Source organism: Nansenia antarctica, assembly GCF_963989245.1.
Source record: "Nansenia antarctica genome assembly, chromosome: 6".
Classification (NCBI taxonomy): domain Eukaryota; kingdom Metazoa; phylum Chordata; class Actinopteri; order Argentiniformes; family Microstomatidae; genus Nansenia; species Nansenia antarctica.
Genome location: NC_137676.1, coordinates 5,901,559 through 5,920,329, shown reverse-complemented (window position 1 = coordinate 5,920,329; position 18,771 = coordinate 5,901,559). Strand labels below are relative to the sequence as shown.

The following is an 18,771-nucleotide window of genomic DNA, read 5'->3' as shown; positions in this document are numbered from 1 at the left end:
CATAGGAAACCAACCCACACAGGTCCCCAATAAAACAAGGAGGCCACTATGACGGACACGTGCTTTTAGGGCAAGAATGAAAGACTTCTGGAACAGGGCTGCGGCAGGATGTTTGGGTGCCCTAAGCGTAACTGTGTAGTAGTAGTTGCCTTTGGAGGACGGTCTAATAGTACCCTATTGTAGTTGTTCTTCATCTTAAAGTGAAATAATTCATCATTATGATTAGGTTGTTTTGGCGCCCCCGTCTGGGCACTTGGTGCTCTACGCACAGCGTGTGATGTGCGTGTATGTAGCGGCGGCCCTGGTCTGGATTTGATTGGACGAACAGTAACATTCAACATTCATTGACGAATGAAAGAAACAGGAGGTACATTACATTACATAACATTACATAACATTACATAACATTACATAATTCCCAGAAAGAGAAAACTCAACATGCCATATTAGTATAATATTAGATCAGTTTTCTTCATGTGTTAAAAACATCTCATTAAAAAAATTCAGGGGAGGTAGATAACATGGAGGGTCATAATAAAGATGGGTTAGACTTTGGCTAATGACGGAGCCATTCCTTGATACCCATTTTGTACAACACACATACTCCATACTACCATCATCACCTGGAGAAAACAATCTCATTCTGGCTGGTCCTTGTGTGATCACAGATACTGTAATCACATCACTTATTGTTTGTCATCGAACCTGCACCTGTTGTGTCTCCGACAGCTTGACTACTGTCTCGAAACAACATCCTGAAAGCTAACCACAATGTTGTTTTGTTTTTTTACGACGGTTCCTCTGTGTTCTGCTGGGTTCCCTCTCCCCCCCTACAACTCCTACTGTAATGTACCTTCAGCCATCATATGGAAATTCACACCACTTTTTCTCTCTTGTGTGGGGGGGGGGGGGGGGGGGACGTTTTGTTTCATCATATTCTTTTCCACGTCCAGCCAAGTTCAGCCCCCGTGTTGTTGTTGTTGTTGTTGTTGTTGTTGTTGTTGTTTTGGCTTTTGGTTCAACAGTGGTGGGCTGGTTGGGGATAATTTCATGATTGGAAGAGCTTTGGTTGGCATCAGGTTAGTTAGTGGGTTGGTATTCCTCCTTTTATCAGACTCAGCTGCTAGTGCCCGCCTCCACTTCGAGCCTTTCCAGTCACCCAATCCATGACGATAAACGACGTACTCATCACCATGAAGATGACTCCTACCCCGGCGAAACACGCAGCCTAGAGGAGGGGGGGGGGAGAAAGACAATGTGAGGGAGAGAGAGAGAGAGGACAACCTTGTTCGCAACCATGAAAGACAGTTGATCGTTTGATTTCTCTGTCATTAAAAACGGAAATACTGTAATCGAAAAAGGTGAAAAGGGAGGGAGTTTACCGCAATCTTTGGTCTGGATTTCATGGGCTCCTGTTCCTCAGGAACAATCCGGATGTAAAAGATTCCTGGGAGAATGAAGATCAGACTGGGAGCAGAGGTGGCTCCTGGAGGAGGGACAAGATGTCAACAGTCAGACTCTTTCAATCGCACACAAAGCAGAATGTAATTCTTCCTTTTTCTAAGGGGGCATTCATCTGTAGTGAAACCATAGTCTAGTAGTGTGTCATTCGTTTGTGTGTCGGTCATTGCTGCTGCAGGCTCACCGATGAAGCCGAAGATGTCACGGATGTTCGGCACGAAGATGACGAGGATGTTGACTATGATGAGGAGGCAGATGGCGATGACGATGTGTCTGGGCCAATAGAAGGGCTTGTCAGGGAACAACAGCTCCGTGATGGCCCTACGGATCTGAGGAGGACAGAGGGAAGGGAGGGAGGGAGGGAGGAAGGAAGGAAGGACACAGGTTTTATCACGCCTGCCTAAGTCAACACGTCTTAAGGAGTTGGTTTATACAGCTGGTATTATGAAAAGACTTTATCAAATTGTTGACCTTAACAAAGGGAGATTAGTCCCCTCATATTCGTAATAACAGTGGCTGCCTCTTAGAATGGAATTCAATGTAGAGTAGGTAGATAGGTACAGTGTGTACTGTATGACTCCTAACTAAACTGGGCTCATCGACTCTTATCATCAAACCCAGCAACGTTGGCAGGTCTTGGCCTCCACCTGGTGGATAAACGGCACAGTGCAGCAGAATCAAGTGTTATCTCACCGGGAAGAGCACCACCGGCACCGTTAGGGTGACAGCCACCAGCACAGCCACACGCACACACAGGATATGGACGTCCAGGGGGTCCACCTGAATGTAGGTGTGAAGGAGCTCCGACTCCACCGCCACTACACACAGGCAAGCACAAAGCCGTTAAAACCTCTAGACACACAAGCACACACATTCATTGAAAACGTTAGAACACACGGTCAATTACACACTAAGCAAGTAGGAACCCATAAATGCCGCCAGACACACAAGCGTGAATTCATTCAAACGGTTACGCAACACTTATGTAAACATCGGAAAAAATGTGTTGCGCTATTGTTGCGCCAAACCTTGACGTCACATCACTTCTCTAGACTTAGATAAACTTCTATGTGTATCAGGGTTTCCGTTAACCGGTAATTCCCGGACTTTGTCCGGTAAAAGTTGTTGAAGTCCGACAAATTGAAAACTCGTCGGACATAAATGTCCGGTGAAAATAATTCCCTCTAAGCACAATTTGAATACAATTCGCTAAAGTTCACATTCTGATTCCTTCTATTTTAAAAAAGACGAATATATAGGCTATGTATTTATTTTATTATGATATGATTTGACACCGGCATGATGATTACTCCTAATGTGTAGGCTGCCTATGCGAAACAGCGGTTGTTTCCGGTGTGCGCTATAACTCGTGCACAATCGAGTCGAGGCAGAGAGGAGGATAGCGATGTTTCTCTCTGTGATAGTGTGATTATGCAAGCCTTTTCTGAAAGGGATGAGAACCCGATTGTTTCAGCTTCTCCCAGGGAGAAAGTGGTAGAGTTACCATCCTCCCCGAGTCCTACCATACCATCCGCTGACAGCCTATCTCTGCCTGTAACCGGCGAGCGATTGCGTGTCGCTCAAGTAGCTGATCAGTCATTAAACAAATGTTTTTTACATGCAGCTAGTGAGGAATCTGAAATAGGGGGCAACGTAGTTTATTTCCTTAACGATGGGATATTAATGCGTAAATGGTCTCCTCCTAATGCAAATGGTTGTGAGTGGAATACTGTAAAACAAGTGGTTGTGCCTGTGGGTTATAGACAACAGGTGTTATCTGTAGCACATGAGAGCCAGTGGTCAGGACATTTAGGTATAACTAAAACTTATCAGCTGATATTGAAACATTTCTTTTGGCCCGGACTGAAGGCGGATGTTGCCAAGCACTGCCGCTGTTGCCATACTTGTCAGATGGCGGGTAAGCCTAATCAATCCATTCCACCCGCACCATTGCATCCCATTCCTGCTATAGGGGAGCCATTTGAACGTGTAATAATTGATTGTGTTGGACCTTTGCCTAGGACTAAAAGTGGAAGTCAGTATTTGCTTACTATTATGTGCGCTGCTACTCGTTTTCCCGAAGCTGTTCCGTTGCGTAACATATCAGCCAGCTCAGTGGTGAAAGCTTTAACAACGTTTTTTTCCACATTCGGTCTTCCTCTTGTTATACAATCTGACCAGGGCACTAACTTTCAGTCTAAGCTTTTCAAACAAGCCCTAAGAACGTTAGGGGTACGATGTCACGCCAGAAGCCTACATGCTTGCACTGTTCAATAAAATGTTATACATCTAGACATTGTGGTATTTCTTTATATACGTATCCCAGCCTGCCTATTGTTTCTCAATAAACAGTTATGTTCTCCTCATTGACATACTCCCGAGTCCGATTAAGTATGATTTGACAGGCAGCTAAACGAAATGCCTTCCCAACCAGCGAGACCTGGTTATAGAAATGACGTTGTTTTATTGATAAAAAAAAGGGTAAAACTGGAAAGAGAAAATAGAAAACTCACATTAATCCCAAACAATTTAACAAACTTCAGTTAACGTAATGTGGAGTCTGTTCATTGATCGATGCTGTCTGTTCAGTTCCCAGTGAGGCGCCCGTTCAGCGCTGGACATAATAGCATAGCGCGCATGCGAATCATGTTATATTATTATATATTATATAGCTCGCATCTAATCGTATCGGATGAGAAATAGACATTAAATGGCATATATAGGCCGCTACACAACAGTAATCACCGCGACAAACAGCTATATTAGAAATTATTATTATATTTTTTTTTAAATTATTTTTCTTTAAATATTTTAATATGATGACCGGAATATATCACGTTTGTCCGGTAAATCGAAATCTTCCCGGACACGATGTCCGGCGGCAATTTTTTCTAACGGAAACCCTGATGTGTATGTGAGTTATTTTTATGAATAAAACAATCTTACCATAGAAGGTGAGGTAGCCAAAGAGCGCGGTTAGCAGATACATGACAAACATGGCCAGGATAGAGACGTTGGCCACCGTCTGCATACGCTTCTTAGTAGCACTGGATTAAACATAAATGTGGATATAATTATTTTCTGTATGAACAATATCATTATAATAATATAATCATTTATTAATGCAGAAACATGTGGAGATACAGTGCACTCCCTCATCAAAGTTTGAACATGTATCATAACTTGATATTCATCTCATGTATATTCACTTTATATTCATTTATTTATACTCACTGTAATGCCATGCACTGTCTACATTCATACTGTACAGTACATATCATAACTACACATCTCATATAATAATCTCATGTATATTCACTTCATATTCATTTATTTATACTCACTGTAACAACTTATACTATCTGGTTCCATGCCAAACTAAACTACATCTCCTTGTCTCAGTACTTGTACTCTGTGCAATGACAATAAAGTGGAATCTAATCTAATCTAATATGTAAACACAGGCTATATTCAAATGATAGCTTACTCTCGTAGCTCAGTGTAGATGGGGAGCACTTCAGGGTGACACACGAAAGCGAAAGCCAGGATAGGGATGGTGTACGCTGTCTGAAAGACCAACACACCACACATGCATTAGTGATACCACCAATAGAACTCTATTGCCTATTATTAGTCAACATACCAAACATGCATTAGTGATACTACCAATATAACTCTATTGCCTATTATAAGACACAGACCAAACATGCATTAGTGATACTACCAATATAACTGTGTTGCCTATGCCAACATACCAAACATGCATTAGTAATACTACCAATATAACTCTATTGCCTATTATAAGCCAACAGACCAAACATGCATTAGTGATACTACCAATATAACTGTGTTGCCTATGCCAACATACCAAACATGCATTAGTGATACTATCAGAGAAACAGTTCACAACACAGACACCGAAGTCAAGCTTGGATTAGTAAACAAACATAACTTGCGGTTAAACTTTGAACTCACTTACCATAAGCCTTTAAGACATTTAGGGTCGGTTTCACAGACAAGGGGTTAAGCCAAGTCTTGGACTAAATCACACTTTCGATGTAAAATCTCCATTGAAGATGCTTTTTAGTCCAGGATTACGCTTAAGCCTTGTCTGTGAAACCGGCCCCTTGACTATTGACAACAACCACAACCCATAGTCACAGTTCACAACCCGAACACTTCGACACAACGCCAGAACATACACAACTGGAATAAGTGCAACTTCAAATGCAATCTACATTTGTCTTGTTCTCTGACCTCTTGGTTGATAGTGAATAGTTTGGCTTCGCAGCTGTCTCCTGTGGTTACGTAGGTAGAGGTGTGGTTAGCGCTGTCCAATGGGCAAGGGATGTTGAACTTCTTGTAGATCACCTAAAAAAAAGAACACGGGTTAATGTCAGTTACAACCATGATGTGGTGATAGGTAGGTAGGTAGGTAGGCTGGTGGGTAATCTGATTGGTTAATGCCAGTTGTATACAACCATGATGTGGTGATAGGTAGGTAGGTAGGTAGGCTGGTGAGGTAATCTGATTGGTTAATGTCAGTTGTATACAACCATGATGTGATGATAGGTAGGTAGGTAGATAGGCTGGTGAGGTAATCTGATTGGTTAATGTCAGTTACAACCGTGATGTGATAATAGGTAGGTAGGTAGGCTGGTGAGGTAATCTGATTGGTTAATGCCAGTTGTATACAACCGTGATGGGATGGTAGCTAGGTAGGTAGGTTGCTGGGTATAATCAGATTAGTTAATGTCAGGTGTGTACGGCCATGCTGTGATGATAGGTCGGTTGGTGAGGTAATCTGATTGGTTAATGCCAGTTGTATACAACCGTGATGTGATGGTAGCGAGGTAGGTAGGTTGCTGGGTAATCAGATTAGTTAAAGTCAGGTGTGTACGGCCATGCTGTGATGGTAGGTAGGTAGGTAGGCTGGTGAGGTAATCTGATTGGTTAATGTCAGGTGTGTACAGCCATGCTGTGATGATAGGTCGGTCGGCGAGGTAATCTGATTAACAACAGCGATGACTCACCGAGATGAGGAAGAACACCATGCAGGAGAGGGAGAAGCCGCTTGTGTAACCAAGGTAACCTGGTAAACAATGACAAGATCGTCGTGTGTTATGATATAGGCTGTGATGTGTGCATGTATTGCAGGTTGATAGAAGATACAATAAACAGCATCTTGGCCTCTAACAACGATAGAAAACAGCATTTATAACAACACAAATGCAGATAATATCAATATCAAATCAACTTCGCAGGGACTATTATCCCTTCATGCATCAGCGACCAGCATTTATTTCAAACAACATTCGGAAGATTTGAAATAGCAACCCTCATCCCGACTGATGATGGTTAAAAAAAATGCCTAACGCTGAGGTTAAACATGACAGACACACTGGACAGTGGAGAGAAAGAGACATTGATGGACAGGAGGATAGGAGAAAGAGAGAGTGATGGACAGGAGGATAGGAGATAAAGAGAGAGTGATGGACAGGAGGATAGGGGAGAAAGAGAGAGTGATGGACAGGAGGATATGAGAGAAAGAGAGAGTGATGGACATGCAGAGAGGAGAGAAAGAGAGAGTGAGCATAGGAGACAAAAAAGAGTGATGGATAGGAGAGAAAGAGAGAGTGATGGACAGGATAGGAGAGAAAGAGAGAGTGATGGACAGGAGGATAGGAGAGAGAGAGAGAGAGAGTGATGGACAGGATAGGAGAGAAAGAGAGATGGACATGAGGATAGGAGAGAGAGAGAGAGTGATAGACATGCGGAGAGGAGAGAAAGAGAGAGTGATGGACAGGAGGATAGGAGAGAAAGAGAGAGTGATGGACAGGAGGATAGGAGAGAAAGAGAGAGTGATGGACAGGATAGGAGAGAAAGAGAGAATGATGGACATGAGGATAGGAAAGAGAGAGAGAGAGTGATGAAAGAGAGTGATGGACAGGAGGATAGGAGAGAAAGAGAGAGTGATGGACAGGAGGATAGGAGAGAGAGAGAGAGATGGACAGGAGGATAGGAGAGAGAGAGAGTGATGGACAGGAGGATAGGAGAGAGAGAGAGAGATGGACAGGAGGATAGGAGAGAGAGAGAGAGTGATGGACAGGAGGATAGGAGAGAGAGAGAGTGATGGACAGGAGGATAGGAGAGAAAGAGAGAGTGATGGACAGGAGGATAGGAGAGAAAGAGAGAGTGATGGACAGGAGGATAGGAGAGAAAGAGAGAGTGATGGACAGGAGGACAGGAGAGAAAGAGAGAGTGATGGACAGGAGGATAGGAGAGAGAGAGAGAGTGATGGACAGGAGGATAGGAGAGAAAGAGAGAGTGATGGACAGGAGGATAGGAGAGAAAGAGAGAGTGATGGACAGGAGGATAGGAGAGAAAGAGAGAGTGATGGACAGGAGGATAGGAGAGAAAGAGAGAGTGATGGACAGGAGGACAGGAGAGAAAGAGAGAGTGATGGACAGGAGGATAGGAAAGAAAGAGAGAGTGATGGACAGGATAGGAGAGAAAGAGAGAGTGATGGACAGGAGGATAGGAGAGAAAGAGAGAGTGATGGACAGGCGGATAGGAGAGAAAGAGAGAGTGATGGACATGCAGAGAGGAGAGAAAGAGAGAGTGATGGACAGGATAGGAGAGAAAGAGAGAGTGATGGACAGGAGGATAGGAGAGAAAGAGAGAGAGATGGACATGATAGGAGAGAAAGAGAGAGTGATGGACAGGAGGATAGGAGAGAAAGAGAGAGTGATGGACAGGAGGATAGGAGAGAAAGAGAGAGTGATGGACAGGAGGATAGGAGAGAAAGAGAGAGTGATGGACAGGAGGATAGGAGAGAAAGAGAGAGTGATGGACAGGAGGATAGGAGAGAAAGAGACAGAGAAGGACATGAGGATAGGAGAGAAAGAGAGAGAGATGGACATGAGGATAGGAGAGAAAGAGAGAGTGATGGACATGAGGATAGGAGAGAGAGAGAGAGAGAGATGGACATATGGATAGAAGAGGAATGGGGTGACGATGGAAGAGGTGTAAACATACCGAGCTGCCTCATGAGTGCTAGTGGAAGGATGATGAGGACGCTTACGATCATGATGAGGTAATTTCCTGTCATGAACCACTCTCTGACAGACAAGACACAGGTTAGAATCTACACGATGATGCTAAGCTACATATCTATCCGTCAACTAACACAGAACATGTACCCCTTTTATTAGTTATGATGAATGAAAAATAACAACAACAACAACAACAACAACAGTGTCAATGGCGTACTCACCCAGTGTTTGAAGTCTTGCCAAGGAAGGCCTGAATGACCAATGGGAGCTCTGACTTCACAATGAAAAGGTAGCTGGACATCGCTAAAGGAGATTAGATTGATTAGATTTGACTTAGGCCAATCATTCCACAGGAGATGTATCAGCTGACTCTTTTATTTGTATTGTTACGTCTATATTTGACACCATGAGTGAATTATGACCTCATGTTAAACAAACTAAAACAACAACAACAACTAATTCTTCCTTGTTCGAGCATTATGACTGCCAATGGCCCCTGGCCCCTAAAATAGATTACTTTTTCTTGTGATGACTGACGGATAGACGATTCACTTTCTTAGACAAATGTATTTGTTGTAAATCGTTTTGGATAAAGGCGTCTGCTAAATGCCCAAAAAATGTAAACGTAAATTTTTTTTTGCCCGTGCCATACCTCCGATGTTGTGCATAGTAATGATGCACCCAGCCACCACTTTGCCTGGGTGTCCAAAGGCCCTGTTCCCCAGCTGCTCATACGCACGGATGCCTGGATGAGCAGACACACATAACGCATGATGTCACTTCCTGCAGCTCCAGTAGGATTCATATTTATCAAACAGTTGTGTTTGATACCATTCATAATGCATTACAATGAGCCCATCCTCCGATTTCTACCTCCACAGCTCTGCATCCGTCAACACCACCATCTTACCTACGACACCTGCACTTTTCAGGAGGAGGTGGATGGAATACGCTGATAGAACAGCGATGAACGTCAACAGGATTCTAAAAAAAAAACACACAAGTATAAAAAGATCAGTGTAAAAGATCAGAGATTGATCAGTATAACAGACCAGAGATACAGTAGATGAAGCTTAGCCACCATACAGTAACAGCACTATATCCAATGTCCAGATAATAGCCTGGATCAGTGGACTTTTGTGGTGAATGGGGTGCTAAAGCCATGGAAAAAACCATCAAGGAAAATACATCAAGGAAAATGTTCATATGACGTATGGAAAAATACGTCAAGTGAACTCAAATAAGAACGGTAAGATTAAAAACACTAAAATAAGTGGGACACAAACAAAAGCAGGTAACGCCATTAGCGTGCTCCTTTATTAAATAGATGAGGATTTATTTCCACTTGATTCATCAAACCTGGCATCTGCACCGTAAAGCAGTGGTAACAATTGGCTCTCAATACCTCTTGTTGACTCACCCTCCATGTGCCCTTGACAGAGCCACTACAGCTACACCGCTGAGTATGAACAGTCATGGAAAAACGTGTCATGACATGTACGGAAAGTGTCCTGCCAGAAAGTTTGGTTTATTTATTCTCTTCAGGGAGGAGGAGGAGGGGCAGACCTTTCAGAGGTTTTTTGACACACACCAGAGCGATTAGCCAGTGTTTTAGTGACGTACGGCGGCGCAGTGATTCAGAGGCTTGCCGGCCCCCCTCCCCCTCCCCCCCCCCAATACACCGGGCAGGACTGATCCAGGCAGACGTGCCTTTGATCTGATCACGATGGGCTATTTATAACCGGTCAAATCTGATTTAGGAGAGCAGAGTGTGCTCTGCTTTACACACACACACACGCACGCACGCACGCACGCACACACACACACACACACACACACACACACACACACACACACACACACACACACTCACACACTCACACACACACACACACAAACAACACACACACACACATTCACACACTCACACACACACACACACACACACACGCACACACACACACACACACACGCACACACATAAACATCACGCCACCCTGCACAGTACATTTATTTCAATTACCCCTTCAGGCTTTGTTTACATTATTGGCTCCACCCACCAGCCAAGGCTGTATGCACAGCGGGGAAGGCACAGTCGCAGTGTTTCCCTGTAGAACAAACATGTTTCTCTAGATGGGTCTGCTGGAGGCACTCAGACTGCTGTGTAGTCTGGAGAGTGTTCTGGGAGGTACAACTGAGCATCTTGACATAAAAACAACCAGTGTCATTCTATAACCCTACTGGGTATAGACACACACACACACACACACACACACACACACACACTCACAGACACACACAGACACACACAGACACGTACACACACACGGATGTTAGCCAGGGTGCGGCATGATTACTCACAAGAAAAGGATAATTCCGGTGTTGGACATGGCATACGCTAATCCCAGAATTCCACTGCCCATGATGGCATTGCTGAGGTTAAAGATGGACATCCCAAAGGAGGTCTTCCCCTCAAACTACGGAGAGAAAAGAACAAGTGAGTGTGTCGCACACGCAATGAGATGATGCTAAAGCATTTTGATTACTATACCAGTGGAACAGGTCGGACCTTTGTAAAAAGGCTATTCCTTTATTTAAAAACAATACATAAGGACTGTTCTTTCGTGCTCACACCTCCAGTATGACCTTTGACCTGCGTCTGAGCTGAGGTACTCACATCTGTGAACTGAGGCTCCTTCTTCGCGCCGCCCTTCTGAGGGAGGAACTCGTCGCGTTCGGCCATGTATTCCAGCCCGTCAAACCTGTTATTTTAGAAAAATAAACATTTGGAAACAGTGAAACAGTGGTAAAAACGCAAGGACACACTTCTACCCAGAGCATCTGTACTATTCTTTTATTTTTTATTTATTTTTTACTATTTGTACTGTTAAATTGTGTCCTGTCCATTTGTCTTATGGTCTCCTACAACTTGTCACTTGTCCAGTTGTCTCTTGTCCTCACTTATGTCATGTAACTATTGTCACAATGTGACGTAACAATACAACTTTGTCATTTGAAACATTGCTGCAGTAACAGAAACACACTAACGGTATATTTGCCGTCAAAGTAGTTTTAAGCAGCAGTTGTGTGTGTAACAAGACATTTGGGATTGTATATCCTACTGTGATGCAACTCCGCGTTCAGTGTTTGGGTGACTGGTGATGATGATGATGGTGTGTGTGATGATGAAGTCACATCGTCCAGTAATGACCAGGGTACGGGAGACTGAGGGACTGGTTCACTAACCGTTTTGCACCAGTTGCAGTGTACATCTCTCTATTCGATAGGACACCAAATGGACTGTACTTACTGTATATAGCGCCTTATTCCAAAGCCCTTTACAATGGCCTCTCATTCACCCAGTCACACACACATTCACACACCAATGGCGGCAAGCTATACCATGCAAGGCGCCAGCCTGCTCATTGGGAGCAATTTGGGGGTTAAGTGTCTTGCCCAAGGACACCTCGACACGTGGCCAGCCGGGGATCGAACCGCCGAACTTGCGATCATTAACAGAAGTGAACAGGCCACGTACCCATCCTCTAAGGTGACCTTCTTCTCCGGACCACGATCCCCACTATGGTGGCCGTTCATCTTCTGTAGCTCCATAATCGTCCGTCGGCCGGTGAGATGGTCCCGGTGGAGACAAGGTTGGCTCTTCTGTGGGTGGGCTGACAGGAAAGGTGCTTCTAATGGACAATCGAGTTTCAAACCCCTCCCTGGAAACCATGGAAACAAGAAAAACTGGTTTTAGTTGGGAATTCAGTTGTGTGTGTAACATGCTACTGTGATGACGTTCGGCGGGGGAGGTAGAGGATCAGCGGAGGCAGAGATAAACAATGTGTTGTTAACCATAATACCTGAGATACTATAATCGTCTGACACTCTATCATTTGGGAAGATAAAAACAAACTTGAGGTCAGTGCATTGGATGGCAAACGAAAAGGTACAATTATATCTAGCATTTGGGAACGTAAAAATAAACTTGAGGTGAGCGCGTTGGAGGGAAAACAAAAGCTTAAAAACAAACATATCATTCTCTCAATCTCTTATTTTGTGTCTTTGTATTGCGGTGGCGGAGATAGGGTGACTGTTGACACAACACTCGTTGTCATGAGATGAAATTGCCATCTTGAAGGCTCTGTTGCCTTCTGGCCAAGTATAATTATAACATGCTGGTGGCGGCTGTGTGAATCAACTTTTCAACTATCCTCTCACGATCGCAGTCACCGAACTACACATGACTAAGGAAAGGCCAACGGCTTGGGAAGAATCATCGGATTGAGCCTAAAGCAGAACCAGCTGAAATGTCTGAGAAACACGTGTCTGAGAAGCACATACGTAGACTGAATAATATTCAGTCATTATTGAAAGAGCTGAGAAAGAGCTAGCATTTAAAAAAATAATTTGAGTTATTTAGTCTTGATCTGGATTACCTCCATATTTCCCTCGATAATACACAATAATACCCTCTGCGGGCACTTCTTATGGAAATAAATAATAATAATAATACATTTAACAGAAAATGTACCATAGGCTGCTATGAGGACCACTCTCGAACCAAGAATAACAAAAACAAAAAGTTACTTAAATGCTCAAAATGTACTAATCCATCAGCATAACAAAGGGAGATACGGTTTAAGGGTTCGTGTAAAGCAATCTACAGCTTACGTGCCAGTAACTGCTTTAAATAACAGATGTTATGTAGGGACTTACTGTACATTGACCTAATCTGCTAGGAGTGTGCTAGGAGAGTTCCTGAACCTGACCACAACACTTCCGCTCTCATGGTCTCACATACACTCTTAGAACAAAAGGTTCCCCATGGGACCTCAAAAGGGTTCTACACAGAACCCAAAAGGGTTCTACATTGTACCCCAAAGGGTTCTACAACAGAAAATAAAAGCATATTGATATTTACATTTTGGGCCTTTATCCAAAAGTGTTGTTCCGATACCGATACTAGTATCGGCATGGCCACCGATACGCACAAAAATGCTGGTATCGGTATCGGCGAGTACTAACAACAACAAAAAGTCCGATTTTTTTTTTTTTTTTAGTTATTTTGTTTGTAAATGTTCACTTGCTGTTGCACTACTACTACGACTGTTTTATATCTTAAATGGATATTGCACTGATTGGCATCTGTGAGAGCCACATTTCAGGTTTTATAAGGGGTTGATTTTCTTGTCACCATACCAGGTAGACAATAAAAAAAAGTTCTATAGTATTCACTCTCTGTTGGTATTTTTTCCTGTTTTACAAAGGTTTTGAGCAGTGCCAGACTAAAGGCCGGTTTAGGCTTCTGCGTAAAGTCGACGCCGTAGGCTACGCGTAAGCTTACGTAGTCCCGCGTGGACGTGCGTAGCCTGGACGTGCTCCTTTCAAAAAATCTATCCACGCGTCAGAGCGCACGTTAACCGTAAGCTCTGTGATTGGTCCGCTTGGTAGCACATGATTCAGACAAGATTCCGACTCTCTCGTCGCCCAAAATGCGGAAGTCATGACAGAAATGTCATTCACCTTTTCTGTAATTACTTATTAATAAAGATTTGAAAAATTATGATAACCATCGTATTATCTTAGTTTAATGTCATTTCAATGCATCATATAACTTTTATTTACAACAACATAACAACAAAAAGATCGCTATTATGCCGCTTAGAGCTTTGAGCTCCGTTGAGTTCCTAACCGGAAGAGGCACAGCACAGGGGCTGAAAACACACTGCCACCTAGCGATGTGACGGTGTAATTGCAGCGCGGCCTACGCAGAAGTGTAAATTGCGAGACCTACGTAAGAATTTACGTAAGCTACGCACGTAAATTCGACGCAGAAGCCTAAACCGGCCTTTAGTGTTAGCAATAATTTTACATCGAGGTGAGTATGCGGCTCAAAAAACATGTTTTTTTGTTTTGTTTTTTCAAACGCCGTGGTATCGGATCGGTACTCGGTATCGGCAAGTACTGCACGGTCAGGTATCGGTATCGGGATCAAAAAATGGTATCGTTACAACTAGTGTTGTTCCGATACCATTTTTTGATCCCGATCCCGATACCGATACCTGACCGTGCAGTACTTGCCGATACCGAGTACCGATCCGATACCACGGCGTTTGAAAAAACAAAACAAAAAAACATGTTTTTTGAGCCGCATACTCACCTCGATGTAAAATTATTGCTAACACTTAGTCTGGCACTGCTCAAAACCTTTGTAAAACTCGTAAAGTTTTTGTAAAACTTAAGTAAAAAAAATATTTTTTTTTTAATTTTTTTTTACGTTTTTGTAAAGTACTCGCCGATACCGATACCAGCATTTTTGTGCGTATCGGTGGCCATGCCGATACTAGTATCGGTATCGGAACAACACTAGTTACAACAACACATATATTTTGTCTAAAAGTAAGTGAATCATCAATCCTTCAGTCATAGCAAGAAAAAGTCATCTATCTATGCTAGGGGCCATCATGTGAGTGCTAGTTCATTATCAACAAGAATGAACCAGCTCAGGTGATGCTGGTAAATGGCTCCACATGTTGCTCATAACATTCCACTTACTGGCCAAAGCCCAAAATAAAAATACACTGAAAGTTACATAATTTGGTTGAATCACTTAATCACTTACGTATCAAGTCTCTGCGTTGTTGTGTTAGCGTATTGTTGTGTCTGGTAAGTTAATGTACTGTATGACTACAAAAGCTACTCTGGACCGACACGGGAACCCAAAGGGTTCTACACAGAACCTAAAAGGGTTCTCCATGGGACCGCAAAGGGTTCTACAAGGGGTACAAAGAGGAAAGCCAAAGAACCTTTTGTACAGTAGGTTACAATCCCTGGGGGCTCACTGACACTGTGGAGTTTTACATGGACCAGCATGGCATGACATTACTATAATACCTAAGCCTTGAACAAACCTATTGAAGAGAAACAGGTCAATTACTGGCTCTTGATCTGAGACATTTAGCAGACGCCTTTATCCAAAGCGACTTACAACAAATACATTTACCTAAGAAAGTGATCTATCCATCTACTGTATCTGAGACCAGTAGTAGTAGTAGTAGTAATAGTAGTAGCTCCTGTGCAAAGTGGTAGTAATTAATTACTCAATTGGTTTTCTTAGCATCTTAGCTTAGCTTTAGCTTTTTTAGTCATACAGATACAGTACATTCACTTACCAGACACAACAATAGGCTAACACAACAACACAGGGAGTTGATAAGTGAGTGATTCAACCAATTCAATTGTATAACTTTCAGTGTACCGGTATTTTTTTGGGGGCTTTGGTCAAAGTGGAATCTTATAAGCAACATGTGGAGCCATTTACCAGCATCACCTGAGCTGGTTCATTCATTGTTGATAATGAACTAGCACTCACATGATGGCCCCTAGCATAGATAGATTACTTTCTCTTGCTATGACTGATGGATTGATGATTCACTTATTTAGACAAAAGTATTTGTTGTAAGTCGCTTTGGATAAATCCCAGAAATGTAAATGTCAATATGCTTTTTTTTGTGAATGGGTGACTCAGACAAACTGGATAGAACTGGTTTGCTACAGGTACATTTACACATGTTTTACATTTTTGGCATTTAGCAGACGCCTTCTTCCAAAGCGACTTACAAATTACAATCGATACATTTGACTAAGAAAGTGAATCATCAGTTCACCAGGTCAGGGGCCATTGGCAGTCGTCGTGATAGAAGAAGAAAGAAATATTATTATTATAATTTTATTTTTTTATTTTTTTATAGGTTACATGGCATCTTTCCATTCTTCATTGACAACATGAACTCTCAATGGAATAACTTAATTAGATTAGATTAGATTCAACTTTATTGTCATTGCAGAGTACAAGTACCAGACAATGAAATGCAGTTTAATGCAGAATAACTTAGGACAGGCTCATTGGTACTGCATGGAACAGAATCAGTGATGATGCATACCATTCCTCATTCCATTCTATTCTGTGCATTACACTGAGCCTGTCCTCTGATTTCCACCTACACTGAAACAGACCCCCTAACAAAAACTAAGCTCTTAGAAAGAGAGACAAACACAAACAGAATTGCTCACAGGCAATATTAATTTTGGCTGGTTTTTCAGTCTTTAGACGAAGATGCACACCAGTTCTAGTCACAGCCAGTCACCTCCATCCTTCTTGGTACCAGTCCAGTTCCAGGTGAGGAAAACTGAAAACAACCCAGTGGGGTTTCAGTCCACAAAAACTCAGTCTTCAAAAACATTTCAGTCTAGCCCTAGTCACCAACACGAAACTAGACCAAAAACAAGAAGGACAGAAATAACTCAAATGTGACCAAAAACCAAATGTGTCTACGCATCTTCGTCCAAAGACCAAGACTAAACGACTAAAAAGCCTGCCAAAATGAACACTGCTCATAGGATGAACTCTTTGCTTTTGAGTCACAACAACCTATATAGTGACTAGTATACCTGTACATCTCTGTCTGTGTAAAAAAAAAAAAAAAAAAAAAAAATAATAATCCACAAACAGTACCTGATACCACCAATTTAATATTGACTACTACACCTTATGTTTAATTGTATCACTATCTAGTGGAGAACAGAGCCCCAGTCACCTGGACCAGTTTACCTGTACATGGTCTCTGTGTAAAAAAACAAACAAAAAGTCCACAAACAGTACCTGAGACCACCAATTTAATATTGACTACTACAGCATATTATGTTTAATTGTATCACTAACTATCTGGTGCAGTACAGAGCCGACCACCCCAGTCACCTGGACCAGACAGTCAGCCACAGCAGAAGTGCCACAGTGTCTGTTTCTGTTGTACCACATGGCCTTTGTCTGATGCAAGACTCCCTCTGTATTGACAGTTGCCCTTCCTTCCTCAACACCCCACACACTGCAACTGCAACTCAAAGCCATTCAGCTGCAACTTACCCTGATAGTAAAAAAACGGGAAGTTCCCGGTCTCCTTCTTTTTATTCTGGAATATATCCCTTTTGAAATCCACTGGTCTTCTATGGTCTTCCTGTGTTGATATTCAGACTTGTGGGTCAGGAGTTTACTTCTACTAAAGCTCCTTTGGGAGAGAGGAGAAGGAGAGAGAGGGAGCTTAGGGAATGCATGAGAGAAAGGGAGGGGGGAGAGAGAGAGAATGGGAACACCCATTTTTAACCCTTTGCAACACCTGGCACAGGTAGTGTTAAATTACAGCCTGTGAATGGTGGGAACTACTAGCATACTACTACAGTACATTTGTCATTCAAGTGACAAGATAATACCATCATGGATTCTAGAAAAAAACAACCTTATTCCTTCCTTATTGGAACTATAGGTTTATTCTATAAAACACACTTAGACAGGTGGAGATTCATCTCCATAGTAAAGGAATCAAATTAACTCAGTATTGAGGGGGGGGGGGTCTGTGTTCTGAGGTGTGTTTTATGGGTGGGTACTCTGGGGACAGCCCGAGGGAGTTCACATCCGGCTGAAAGCTAGAGCACTGTTAATTAGCTTAGGAGATAAGCGCTTTTTTAAGGTTCGCTGCATGTGATTGTGCTTGGCTTAAGACTGCCCACAGACCACACGCTATCATGCGCATCAACAAGGACCTACATTTGACACAGGTGTGACGAGGGTAAGTAGGGTAGTTGTGAATTATACTTCAAGGATGAAGCCCTTTCTCATCCAGTCTAGTTTCACTGGTAAAACTCTGCAGAGAAAACTAAAGCTCAATACTGGCTCACACAATGAAAACAGTCCATGTGAAGACATTCCGTACACAATGGAGGCCTGTGGAAAAGGTGGGAAATAGTTTCTGTATAAATAGGTGTAAATCAGGGGAGGCTGGTGGAGCTAGAAATCAGAGGATGGGCTCAGGGTAATTAAAAACCGTTCTGTTGATTTAGTTGTATCTGTTCTGTTCAGTTCTGTTACCATGGTGACAACATGTTACTACAGTAGGATTACCTCATCTGAACCGAACAGCAACATGTATTTTCTATCTACAGTCAGTTTGTTGATAACGTTCAACTTAACTCACTCAGTCTTTCCTGCACACCCAACCCCCCCACCCACATTCTCTTTATCTTCCTATGACACATAATTTGGCTCCAAAAAAACTATACATTTGTAATGCTGTAAAAAGGTCACAGCTAATGCTAACAGAAAACATGTTTTCATTGAAAGTGATACTTTTGGAACAGTTAGTCTTTAGCTAGACCTTATTCAAAGTACACATTAAAAAGTATATCACTTTGGGCTGGC

General features: G+C 42.7%; 1 protein-coding gene across 1 annotated transcript; it reads right to left on the bottom strand.

Moving 5' to 3' along the window:
- Positions 1-1,123: 1,123 nt before the first annotated feature.
- On the bottom strand, positions 1,124-12,128 carry LOC308161079 (sodium-coupled neutral amino acid transporter 3-like; the record flags this gene model as incomplete). Its single annotated transcript, XM_080535026.1, has 15 exons — positions 1,124-1,228; positions 1,383-1,486; positions 1,646-1,790; positions 2,155-2,279; positions 4,408-4,508; positions 4,949-5,028; positions 5,719-5,832; positions 6,495-6,553; positions 8,500-8,582; positions 8,738-8,819; positions 9,169-9,261; positions 9,427-9,500; positions 10,878-10,993; positions 11,194-11,278; positions 12,055-12,128. The coding sequence occupies 15 exons, from the start codon at positions 12,126-12,128 to the stop codon at positions 1,124-1,126; spliced, it is 1,440 nt and encodes a 479-aa protein (XP_080391152.1).
- Between the last annotated feature and the right edge of the window lie 6,643 nt (positions 12,129-18,771).